The sequence below is a fragment of the Perognathus longimembris genome, chromosome 10 (genome assembly GCF_023159225.1).
Source record: "Perognathus longimembris pacificus isolate PPM17 chromosome 10, ASM2315922v1, whole genome shotgun sequence".
Taxonomy (NCBI): Eukaryota; Metazoa; Chordata; class Mammalia; order Rodentia; family Heteromyidae; genus Perognathus; species Perognathus longimembris.
This window is the reverse complement of record NC_063170.1, coordinates 13,840,898-13,853,175: the sequence shown is the minus strand read 5'-3', so window position 1 is coordinate 13,853,175 and position 12,278 is coordinate 13,840,898. Positions and strand designations below refer to the sequence as shown.

The following is a 12,278-nucleotide window of genomic DNA, read 5'->3' as shown; positions in this document are numbered from 1 at the left end:
CTGTGCAAAACAGGGTGGTATTGCCCAGATACAGTGCAATCAGAAGCCACCTCTTCCACATAGCCAGACTGCCCCAGCTACAAAATCCCTGGGAAACGTCCAGGGATGGGATCTGGGTGCACCCACACACCAATTCTCTTCCAACAATTCCCACCAAGAGCTTCCTCCATTCCCTGGGCAGGTGGGAAGGAAAGGTCAAGGGGCTCTTCTTACTGCCACTGCAAACGCAGGCGCCATTCCGAGGCTTGATCACCCCAAAGACACCAGTCCTCCTGAAGTGGCCTGTGGTGTGTACTGCAAGCTCCCTGAGGACAAGATTTGTCTTTCTTGTCAATAAGGTCTTTAGCAATGACTATTTGTTGGATGGATAGAAGGATGGGTGGATGGACCACTGGATAAGGTGGGCCTTTTAGCCTTGGGACCCAGAATCCCAAAGGGCATCAGTATAATTGCTCTTATCAATAGTTTTATCATGACAATTTCCTGTATCAAAATATGGGAAGACAGCCAGGTGCTGGTGGCTCATACCTGTTATCCTAGCTACTCAAGAGGCTGAGCTCTAAGGATCACAGTTCCTAGCCAGTGAGGGCAGGAAAGTTCATGAGGCTCTTATTTCAAGTCAACCACCTAAACACCAGGAAATGGAGCTGTGGCTCAAAATGGTAGAGCACTAGCCTAAAGCAAAAGAGCTCAGGGATAGTTCCCAGGCCCTGAGTTCAAGCCCCAAGACCAACAAAAATATAAAGTATGTATATATATACATACATATATATGGGAAGATACAAGGTTGTAGTGATTCATGCTTGTAATCTAGGACTCAGAAGAATCATAGCGAGACCCTGTCTTTAAAAAAGGCTGGAAGTGGGCTGGGGATGTGGCCTAGTGGCAAGAGTGCTTGCCTCCTATACATGAGGCCCTGGGTTCAATTCCCCAGCACCACATATACAGAAAATGGCCAGAAGTGGCGCTGTGGCTCAAGTGGCAGAGTGCTAGCCTCGAGCAAGAAGAAGCCAGGGAGAGTGCTCAGGCCCTGAGTCCAAGCCCCAGGACTGGCCAAAAAAAAAAAAAAAAAAAAGGCTGGAAGTGTTGCTCAGTGACAGAGCATTTGGCTAACATGTTCAAGGCTGGTTCAATCCCCAGTATTATAGTATATGTGTATACATATATTGCAATATGCATACGCATATATATACCCCATTAGCAAGATCATAAGAAGGGGTGATACCTTATCAATGTCATTAACCCAGTGCCCTTTGGGATGCCCTATTTGCATCAGACATGTACGTATTTACGGTGCCTGAGGACGTGCGTGTGGGCAGCTCCGTGGGCTCTCTGCTGGTTATGGACCCGGATGAGCCTCAAAACCGGATGACCAAGTACAGCATTGTGCAGGGCGAGTACAGAGACACCTTCACCATCGAAACGAACGCGGACCTCAACAGGGGGATCATCAAGCCCATGAAGGTGTGGGGGCCGCCACAGGGCTGTCACTCAGAAGGCAGCATGGCTATCAAAGGAGAAAGCTCTGAGCCAGACAGAGCACCAGGGTCCTGAGCCTGGGTGTGGTGAACAGTGAAAAGACTAATACTGAGCTCATTATTAAGCATATGCAGGGAGGGGAGTGGGCTGACAATCCCCTGGGGTTCAGATAAGGGATAATACATATGCACATAGCTCAGAGTCCCAGCACCTGTGGGTAAGGAGCTGGGGTATTTATACACCAGAGTTATTACAGAGTTGTTACAGGGCTTCTCCTAAAGGGTTAACACTCGGGCATTTTCTGCCCTGCCCTGTGTCCTGGCCAGTAGAATGGTCTCCAAAGCACCTAGGAAAAGTACAGTGCTCTGTTAATTGTTTCACAGTGCGGGGAGGGGGGGGTGGGGGGGGCGGGGCGGGGCAGGAGTTGGGGAAGGGAACACCTGCCCTGTCGGGGCTTTTTTCACTGGCTTTGTGAAGGATCAATGGGAGTTTGCTAAGCAAGAAGCCCTGGAGAAGCTTCTTGAGCAAAGGCATGTCCCGGAGGACCTGGTCTGTGATTTTCTTGACAGCAGCACCATACCTGATCCCCTGTTTGTTCACAATAGATGTTTGGAGCAGGGCCCGGCCCAGATCATTCAGGCTGGATGGGGTCCGAGAAAGGGGATTGGAACAAGCTGAAGACAGCTCCTTGGTGACCATGGAAATATCACTGGGCCAGGCCACAGCCTCAGTGGGTGTCACCTAGGACCACAGTCACAGGGAGGCCACGCAGATCCTGCCTGACTCAGAACAATGATCACCATACCCCCCCCCCTCTCTCTCACTCAGCGGCTGGATTATGAACTCATTCGACAATACATGTTTACCATTGAGGCCACAGACCCCACCATCAACCTCCAGTACCTAGGCGGCATCTCCAGCAGAAGCAAAGCCCGCGTCATCATCAACGTCAGCGACGTGGACGAGCCACCTGTCTTCCAGCAGCACTTCTACCACTTCCAGCTACAGGAGAACCAGAAGAAACCTCTGGTGGGCTCAGTGATGGCCAGAGACCCCGACGAGGCTCGGCATGCCATTGGGTAAGGGGGCGGTGATCCTGGCTTTGGGGTTCCCTCTGCTCCTCTGAGATGAAGGCTCAGAGAGGGAGCCTGATTTCTCCCAAGACACACATGGCAAGAGGCAGCGGGGGTACCACACACCCAAGCCCTGGGCACTGGTGCCCTTGGCCTGCCTGCGGGCCTCCTACCTTGCATGGTACCCAGCTTAAAGGACCTTTTCTTTGGACCACGGTTACCATGGACACCAATAAAATCAGACTTGACAGACAGAAAACAAGCAACCACATGATATCCTGAAGCCCCATTGTCATGCATATATATATGTATGTGTATATATATATATATATTATTAATTCACTAAATTAAACTAAGACGGGTCTATACCATACAGAGAAACAATACAGAAGTCTGGAAAGGAGATGCTGATGACCCCCACACCCAGATAACTCCCGGAGGGGTTCCATGTGGGCCTGGCCTAACTAATCTTCTTTCCCTGGCCTCATGGGCACACAGATTCATGTATGCTGGATTTGTTGTCACTTATTTCTTTGTGGTATGTGTTTTGCTTTTGTTGTTGTTGAATCACACTGTGCTCCTTTCATTGATGGTGTCTTAGTAGATTTTCTCTTGCTATACAGCCCTCCCATAGGCTAGGTTATTTAGAAAGAACTCTAGTGAGCTTATAGTTCTCTCTTTTTTTTTTTTTTTTGCCAGTCCTGGGGCTTGAACTCAGTGCTTGGACACTGTCTTTGAGCTTCTTTTGCTCAAGGCTAGCACTCTACCACTTGAGCCACAGCACCACTTCTGGCTTTTTCTGTTTATGCGGTGCTGAGGAATCGAGCCCAGGGCTTCCTGCATGCTAGGCAAGCACTCTATTACTAAGCCACATTCCTAGCTGGAGCTTACAGTTTCAGCACCATCCTAACAGAGCAGAGGTCATTGCATGAGCTGGCCAGTTCAAGTCTCTCTTCTGCTTCCTATAAAGGCATGAATGCCACTCTTAGGGCCTCATCCAATCCTCCCAAAGGCCCAGCCTCAGTCAGCAAGGGGACACTGTGTCACATTCTCCCTGGAGTGACATTAAGAGTCCCTGTGCATTCCTTCCAGTCTACTTGATTCCACATGGATCCCGACATGTGCTACCAGCATGTATTCATGTCATCCTTTCCCCCACCACTTCCTTTTTTGTGCTGATTGTTTTCAAGCTAGGGCCTCATTTTAGGCCTAGGCCAGCCTGCACTGCACTCCTTATTGATAACTTAGGATGCCAACTACACACTGCATCCAGCCATTCGTTAAGACAGAAACTAACAAATGTGTAGGCCTCAAACTGCAATTCCCCATGTCTACCAGCTAGGATTGCCAGTTGGAGTCACCATTTCTGGCTCCCTTTTTATTTCTCCCTGGATCTTGCCCACCTGTCTGCACACATACAAAAAAAAAAAAAAATCCAGGCTGTGGGGTAGTTGATTTGTCACTCAGTCACCTCTGAAAGTACTGCTGATGGAATCTCAGGTACCCTATTTATTTAGTCCACCGTCTCACTGCCCTGAATCCCTCTGCGTTGGTGTGTGACAGTCCACACTTGCTGCTTTGGGTGACAGCGTGCAGTGAGCAGTAAGAAAGGGTGGAGACGAAGCCCAGGGAGAGATCCTGAAAGGCCTGAACTGCCACACCGCGGTGGGATGAAGTCAGCAAACAGTAAGAAGTCATGGAGTTCTCTTCCCGGGCAGATACTCCATCCGCAAGACCAGTGACAAAGGCCAATTCTTCCGCATAAACAAACACGGGGCTATTAACAATGAGAAAGAACTGGACAGAGAAGTCCACCCCTGGTATAACCTGACTGTCGAGGCCAGAGAACTGGATTCTAATGGTGAGTGTGGTCCCTGTTTGCCAGAGGACCGGGGCTCTTTTCCTTCCCTCTTATTCTTTCACATCTGCTGTACTCTGGCATTTGGGGGTCTCTAGGGGAATTTTAACACATGCTGGAGCATCCTCAAGTGTGGTGCAGCGTCCAGGGCACCCAAGGCCTTGTTAGAAATGCAGAATCTCAGGCCCCAAGCTGGGGGTTTCACATACAGCATCATTTGAGAAGCATTGTTATAATGCAGGCTGCACAAGTAGTATTGCATCTAGGATAAAAATTACCTAAGATGCTTACTAAACACACAGCTCCTCAGACATCTCCCTGCAAGTCTCACAGGGAGACATGTGTGAGTATCAAGTGATTCTTAGCAGTGATGGCTGGGAAATGGTCCTTTGTGGAGCAGAGATATACACCAGCTCATAAGCTGAGTTCAAAATTTGAAGCCGCTTTCAACTGAAGAGTGGAAATTCTAACTGAAGCAGGGACGAGAGTTGGAGGGGGCAGAGGTGCACCTTTGACCTGTGTCAGAAAATCACAGTCAGGTAACTTGAGGGGATAGGTAGGGTTGGGAGAGATGAGGGAGAATGATGGAAAGAGAGACACTGAGTACAAGACACAATGCACTCATAAATGGATATGTTGAATTGAAACCCCTTTGAATAACTACTTAAAAATAATAAGAGCCATTTTTAAACCCACACAGAGTACAAATGGAAGGAAGAAGGGAGGGAGGGAGGGATGGAGGGAGGGAGGGAGGGAGGGAAAGATAAGGGGAGAAAGAATCACATCCACCCTCCCAGAGCAAGATTCACAGGCCACTGTACCAAGGTCCCAGAGAGACACAGGGAAGGGTTACATTATTTCAATAAGTACATAATTATTTATTAACACATACTAATCAATCCTATTGATGTGGTTAACTTAATGTCTTCATTATAAATTCTATTAATTTAAACCATTTTTAATATAATAGAGTGTGTGCCTCTGTGTGTCTGTGCTGGTTCCAGGGCTTGAACTTGGCCTGGGCACTGTCTCTGAACTTTCTTGGGTAAGACTAGTGCTCTACTATGTGAGCCACAGCTCCACTTCCAGTTTTTTGGTAGTTAATTAGCTGAGCCTCACAGATTTTCCTACCTGGGCTGGCTTTGAACCTTAATCCTCAGTTCTCAGCCTCCTGAGTAGCTAGGATTACAGGTGTGAGCCACCTGTGCCTTTTTAGCCCTTGTAAGCAACCCCTAAGTAAATCTCCTCTACAAGCCCTTCTTTCCTACTGCAAGCCTCTTTTCTGGAGATCCACAGTGCCCTCTGCTGGCAGGATGTGGGATGTCCTTCAGGATGTCCTGCCTCAGCCCATGGTGGTGACCATTTGTCTCCTCCCCACAGGACTCTCCACGGGCAAAGAATCCATCGTGCAGGTCCACATTGAAGTTTTGGATGAGAATGACAATGCCCCAAAGTTTGCCCAGCCTTACGAGCCCAAAGTGTGTGAGAACGCGCCGCCAGGCAAAGTGAGTCTGGCTGAGGGCCAGGGGAAGCACTTGTTCCCCAGAGCTTCACGCTAAGTAAATTATTCCAACTTCACAGATGGAGAGACTGAGGCTGGGGAAGAATGGCTAAATGGTAGATTAGACCAATGGGGACAGGGTGGTGGTAGAAAAGTGGGTTTGGGGAGACTATTTAGGTTCAAACTTCAGATGAGAAGGCAGCCCTGGTCAGGTCCCCATCGCTGAACCCCAGGCCAACCCCAAATCACAGTGACTATCTCGCCCATCTCCAGCTGGTCATGCAGATCTCCGCAATCGATGCGGACATAACACCAAAAAATGTCAAGTTCAAGTTCACCCTGAACATGGATAGCAGCAACTTCACCCTCACGGATAATCGAGGTGTGTATCAGGGCAGTGGGCTGACTCTCCGTGGGATGTGGGGGTGGGGTGAATTTATTTGAGTCTTGAAACACCAAAGGACCAGGCCAACAGATTGGTCTCAGGTCCCCTTATGTATGAAAGTCCTACAAGTCTGCAGAAATAATGAGACACAACTGAGTTTTTAAAATGATCCCTGGAGAAGGTCTTTGCTGTTGTTGTTTTCCTAGTGGTGCTACAACCTTGCACTGGCTAGGCAGGTACACTACTCCTTGAGCAAGGCTTCCCAGTTCTTTTGATTTTAGGTTGTTTTCCCACACAAGGCATCTTGCTTTTGCCCAAGCTGCCCTCGAACTGTGATCCTCCTATATAGCTGAGATTATTATGAGGTGCCACCATTCCCAGCTTTAGAGGGCTCAAATGTACAAGAAAGCAGTGACTTGGACGGAAGTCTGCTCCTTGTGTCAGGCTGCTCTAGGAACAGACAAAGGCAAATGTAATCATTCTTTCGGTGGCTGAGGGGACTCTGGAATTGTTTGACATCCTTTATCATGATGCCTTTTCAGAGATGGCAGAAACAGCCCTGGAAGTTAGCCCCACAGTCCAAGACATTTCACAAGTTCCCCCACCCCCTTGCTTGTGGGAACTTGAAACAGCACAATAATGAGTTGACCTAAGGATTTGAAAGGCCTTTGTTATTGGTGTGTGTTGGGGGAAATTAGGAGAAGGATGCCATTAGTTGCTCTTTTAGAAACAGAGTGGGAATGTTATATTCTGGCTGATCCATTCTTCTAGGCTGGATCAAAGCAGTTTCCCAAACTGAGTTTCTCCCAAACTGGAAGAGAATAGGCTCCGATGGCTGAAATAGGAACGCAAGGGATGCAAAAGGTTTGAGAAGAAGCCCAGGGTCATGGTTGGGCTGGCATCCAATCAAGGAAGGCTTCTTAGAGAAAGAGGCTTGCGTATGCTGCTGACAGACAGAACCTCACCGTGTGGCCGTGGGTCTTTGCAGATAACACCGCCAATCTCACCGTGAAGGATGGACCATTTGACCGGGATTATGCCAAGGTCCACTACCTGCCCGTGCTCATCTCAGACAATGGCATGCCCAGCCTGACAAGCACGAACACGCTGGCAGTGGCTGTGTGCAAGTGCAACGATCAAGGCGAGTTCACCTTCTGTGAGGAGGTGGCCGCCCAGGTGGGCATCAGCATCCAAGCGCTGGTAGCCATCTTCCTCTGCATCCTCACCATCACAGGTCAGTGCCCCGTGGGGCAGGGAGGAGGTATGGGAGGGGGCCATCGGTGCATAAGAGGATCCCACCCGGCCCTGTCCCGGGCCTGCAAGGCTCCTCTGGACCATTGCAAGCATACCCATGTATGTGCGCATGCGCACGCACAAGTGCGCGCAGGAGGGCTCACGCGCATGCGTACACACACACACACACACACACACACACACACACACACACGGCCACAGGGTTCCATCTGCAGAATGTGGGAGTAGAGCTCCACAATTAGGATGCCTGAGGGTAGGATGAGGGGAGAGAGGCGGCCAGGGTTCAAAGCCCTCCCCTACTCTTCACTTCAAACAATAACCTTCCTCCTGGGGCTCTGCCTCAGGGTCCTCCCGAGGGAGGAGGTGTCCCACTAGTGCCGATCCCTCAGCTGATGGCTTGGGGGCCCCTTCCAGCTGTGTAAATTCTCCCACACTCCACCTGCCCTTGGAGGGCCAGGCCCGGGGTGGGGAGGGGGGGGGGATGGACACCCTCAGTACCTGCTCCCAGGGGCTCTGCTGGGCGTGTCCCTCTCTGTGCCTTCTGTGGAAGTCCAGACCCTGAGGAATACTGACAGTCAAGACATTGCGGTCTTCTGTAGAACTGCGTTTAAACCGGCACCAGTGGCTCACGGCTACTCAGGACGCAGAGATCTGAGGATCGTGGTTCCAAGCCAGTCGGGGCAGGAAAAAAAAAAAAATCCCAAGATTCTTATCTTCAACGAACCAGCAAAAATTCTGGATGTGAAGGCGTGGCTCAGGTGGTAGAGAACCAGCCTTAAGCCAAAAAAAAAAAAAATCCAAGCAAAAGCACAAGGCCTCCAGCAGAGAGAGAGAGAGAGAGAGAGAGAGAGAGAGAGAGGGAGACAGACAGAGAGAGAAAGAGAGAGAGAGAGGGGAGAGGGGGGAGGGAGAGAGAGAGGGAAAGGGACAGAGAGAGGGGGACAGAGAGAGAGGGAGAGAGAGAGGAAAGGGGAGAGGGAGAGAGAGAGAGAGTGTGCGCACAAGCTACAATTAGCCTCATCAGCTCCTCCCTCATCAGCTCCTCTCCCAGAACAGAGAAGCCACTTACTTCTTACAGACAAGGAAACTGAGGCTGGGGCATGCCTGCTTTACTTGCATACATAACAGCTGGTAACTCAAGGCTAGAAGAGTGGAAGGCAGGGGGATAGGCTGAGCTCTCTGTGCTGCTTGATTCACCTCTCTGGGGTTCTCAGACCCTCACCCAGCTGTGTCCCCCAGAGCTTCGAGCTGATCTCCACTGTGCCACGGACCATGGCATAGTGGACAGATCACAAAGCCTCTTAGAGCTCAGTCAGCATGGCTGTCCAAGGGGGAGAAAACACAGGGTATGTTGCCAGGTTAGCTGAGCATCTGCTTAGTGCAGTCAGTGCCGTGTCCTCCTCCACCACCGTTACTCCCTATCCTCACGCTGAACTCCACAACGTGGTGGCTGACTCTCGAGTTTGCACCCCACAAATTCCTCCTCTATTTCTGCCCTCCCCCCAGTGAAAGCTGAAAGCAGAGGATGTGGGTGCATGGGGACTCCATCCCCAGGGGTAAAGTGGACTTAGGAGGCGGCTGGGCCACACCCACCCTGTATGCCCCCCCTGGCCCGCGGGATCGGGAGGGGACGGGACGTGGGACCGGGTGCCCACCGGGCCTGGCTGACCATGCATGGCTCTTTAGTGATCACCCTGCTCATCTTCCTGCGGAGGCGGCTGCGGAACCAGGCCAAGGCCAGCGGCAAGAATGTGCCGGAGATCCACGAGCAGCTGGTCACCTACGACGAGGAGGGCGGAGGGGAGATGGACACCACCAGCTACGACGTGTCGGTGCTCAACTCGGTGCGCCACGGCCGAGCCAAGCCCCAGCGGGTCGCCCTGGACGCCCGGCCTCCCGTCTACAGCCAGGTGCAGAAGCAGCTGCGGGGGGCGCCCGGGGCCCAGGGCGGGCCTGGGGAGATGGCGGTGATGATCAAGGTGAAGAAGGACGAGGCTGACCAGGATGGCGACGGCCCTCCTTACGACACACTCCACATCTATGACTTCGAGGGTTCCGAGTCCGTCGCTGAATCCCTCAGCTCCCTGGGCACCAATTCCGATGACTCCGACATCGACTACGATTTTCTCAATGACTGGGGGCCCAGGTTCAAGACGCTAGCAGGGCTGTACGGATCTGATCCCAGGGAGGGGCTGATATTCTAGGACTCCCCCAAATCCAGGGCAGCCTTGGCCAGTTCCGCCCTAGTCACCAAGTCTTCCAGGGAGACACTCCCAGCCCATCACCCCTCCCTCGTAGGTGCCAAAGACCTTAGGATCCCCAGGGAGCAAACTCCAGGCCCTCAATGTATAGAGAGACCTATCCCAGTACCCCCTAAAAAGGCCGCAGAGTGATCATTCTTGACAGCGCGTGTCTTGGCTGTGCTTGAATGATCACATCATCCTGCTGTGTCCCCAGATCACAGATCTAGCTCAAAGACGTTTTCCTGATTCTGAAAAGCTGTCAAGCAAAGTAGCCTGTGCAAATGCTTGTGGAAAGGGAGGGGGGGGCTTTCCCTGAGGTCACTGGACTACACCCCCCTCCACCTCCTGAGAAGGCCCTGAAGGCCCTGGTGCCCGCCTGCTGGGAGACAGCAAGCTAGACACACCTGAAGGACAAGAGACTCTCCGAAGCCTAGTCCTAAGGGAGACACCATCGTACCTGCTTTCAGTCCCCACACCTGCTGTGACCCCTTCACACGCACCCCCAGTGCCAGACCCCTCCCCAGCCCCTCCCCAGGCCCGGCAACAGGGAGGGAGGGGCCCCATGGCAGCTCCTGAGCCGGGATTCCAAGGGGACCCTGTGGGCCTGCCACCACAGTAACTGACACACTGAGGGGTGATCCATTCAGGGAACTGGCTGCTGACCTTGAAGCAACTGTGAATTGATCCTGGAGGGACGGTGGAGACCTGGGGCCACTCCACACCCACCCTCTCTGGAGAAGAGCCTGGGGGGGCTGAGACCCCCAGGTCTGACAGCCATCCAGCATCAACCAGGTTCACCTGTAGGGAGGCAGATTTCCTGGAACAGAACCACCCCCCCATCTCTGTCTCACCAGGCTGTTCATGCTCTCACCTTTTTTCTTTTCTCTCCCTACTTACCTCTGGCTTGGAAAGTCCAAGATGTTGCCCTCAGCAAGTCTGGCCAGTGCTCAGACGCCATGACAGAGCGATGCCAGTGATCTGCCTTTCCACCTCATTGTTGCCACATCTCAGGGAACCAACCCTCGGGCACAGGCTGTGGAAGGCAATGCCCCCCCCCCACCCCCAGCTCTGCGAACAAGCCTTGTGGACCCAGAAGGGCCGAGAAGGAGACACCTGAACCTCACCCCCCACCCCCTACCCACCCCAGCCGGGCAAGGCACTCACCACAGGCAGCTGTAAAGAACAGACATTTGTCTAACCAATCGTTAATTTACCATGATCATCTTTTTACTAACAATACTTACCAGCTTCACGCTCTCTTGGAGAGAGAGAATAAGGGTTTTGTGTATAGTATGCAGGTTTCTGTTTAGATTAACACTTTTAGTTCAGGTTTTTTAGTTAGAGAAACAATTCCTATAACCTCCTATTTCCTGTCCTCATGGCAATCACTCTATAGGCAATGACTATATATTGATCACACTGGTGCATGAGACGTACTGTAATTTTTTTATACTTAAATAAAGGAAAATCTTGAAATCTTTCCATTTCTAGAGCAAAGACAGCTCCAGTGAAACACATATGCATGCACACACATTTCCATGTATGCTTATACACACATATTCATGAATGTGCATATGGGTACATATCCAACTACTTGCATGTGTGTGCATATACATACATACACGTGTGCACACATGTATGCACCCACATGCATGGATACACATGCATGCACATGCAGGCCTGTGTGCACGTGTGCATAAGGATGTGTGAACAACATGCATGGACATATGTTTTTCTATACATATTCATATAGATATGTGTTGGTATAGGCACAGTCACATGCATGCACACATATGTGCATAGATGCGTGCTTTACATGCATATCCATGCACATTAATACACACATGTGCAAACACGCACACACGCGCGCCTGCTGACACCATCATGAGAGGAGTACAGAGGGCAAGGAGACATTTGAGTCACCAAGGAAACAAATTGTAACAGACAACAAAGAACACTCAGGCCGGCCTCTTCTCCTCCCAGAGCCCTCCAAGTCCCAGATTCACATCCTACCTCTCCCTCTTAGTGTAGACAGCAAATAGGGTCCTGAGTATTTGGGACTATGGCACTATTTGCAATTGGAACCAGAGTCTTTCCTGGGCATATGCACAGCTCTACACAGGTGGGGCTTCTAGATTCCTAAGAATACTCCAGAGCTTTCCAGAACCCTCCATGGACAGCTTATTCTTCAGCTTTTCCTTTTCAAATGTTTGGTCATCTTCTAATATGCCCTGGCTGCCAGCAATGGCTAGAAACCTTCTGTGTTAAACCTTTATCACTGGTTGTGTCCAAATCAGGTCAAATAAACAGGACTGTAGTGAGGTCTTCCAGGGAACTGCCAGGCCAGTGAGATAATGACAGTGGTCTGTTATTTGGGAAAGCGCCACCTCCATTCTGCCCTCCCAGTGGTTGCTGGCCTTCACTGTGACTGAATGTTTGGGAATTAAGGCTGCCAAACCTGAAGGGCAGGGGGCCAGAATTAGGG

The 12,278-nt window shown here is 51.1% G+C and overlaps 1 protein-coding gene across 2 annotated transcripts in view; it reads left to right on the top strand.

Moving 5' to 3' along the window:
- Window positions 1–11,275, top strand: part of Cdh5 (cadherin 5) — a 32,159-nt gene extending 20,884 nt beyond the window's left edge. For both annotated transcript variants that reach the window (XM_048355430.1, XM_048355431.1), the window contains exons 6-12: window positions 1,277–1,464; window positions 2,308–2,558; window positions 4,271–4,413; window positions 5,791–5,915; window positions 6,185–6,293; window positions 7,285–7,530; window positions 9,237–11,275. In XM_048355430.1, coding sequence (XP_048211387.1) covers window positions 1,277–1,464; window positions 2,308–2,558; window positions 4,271–4,413; window positions 5,791–5,915; window positions 6,185–6,293; window positions 7,285–7,530; window positions 9,237–9,754 — 1,580 coding nt within the window. In that variant the 3' untranslated portion in view covers window positions 9,755–11,275. The remainder of the gene's footprint in view (window positions 1–1,276; window positions 1,465–2,307; window positions 2,559–4,270; window positions 4,414–5,790; window positions 5,916–6,184; window positions 6,294–7,284; window positions 7,531–9,236) is intronic.
- The last annotated feature ends 1,003 nt before the right edge of the window (window positions 11,276–12,278 follow it).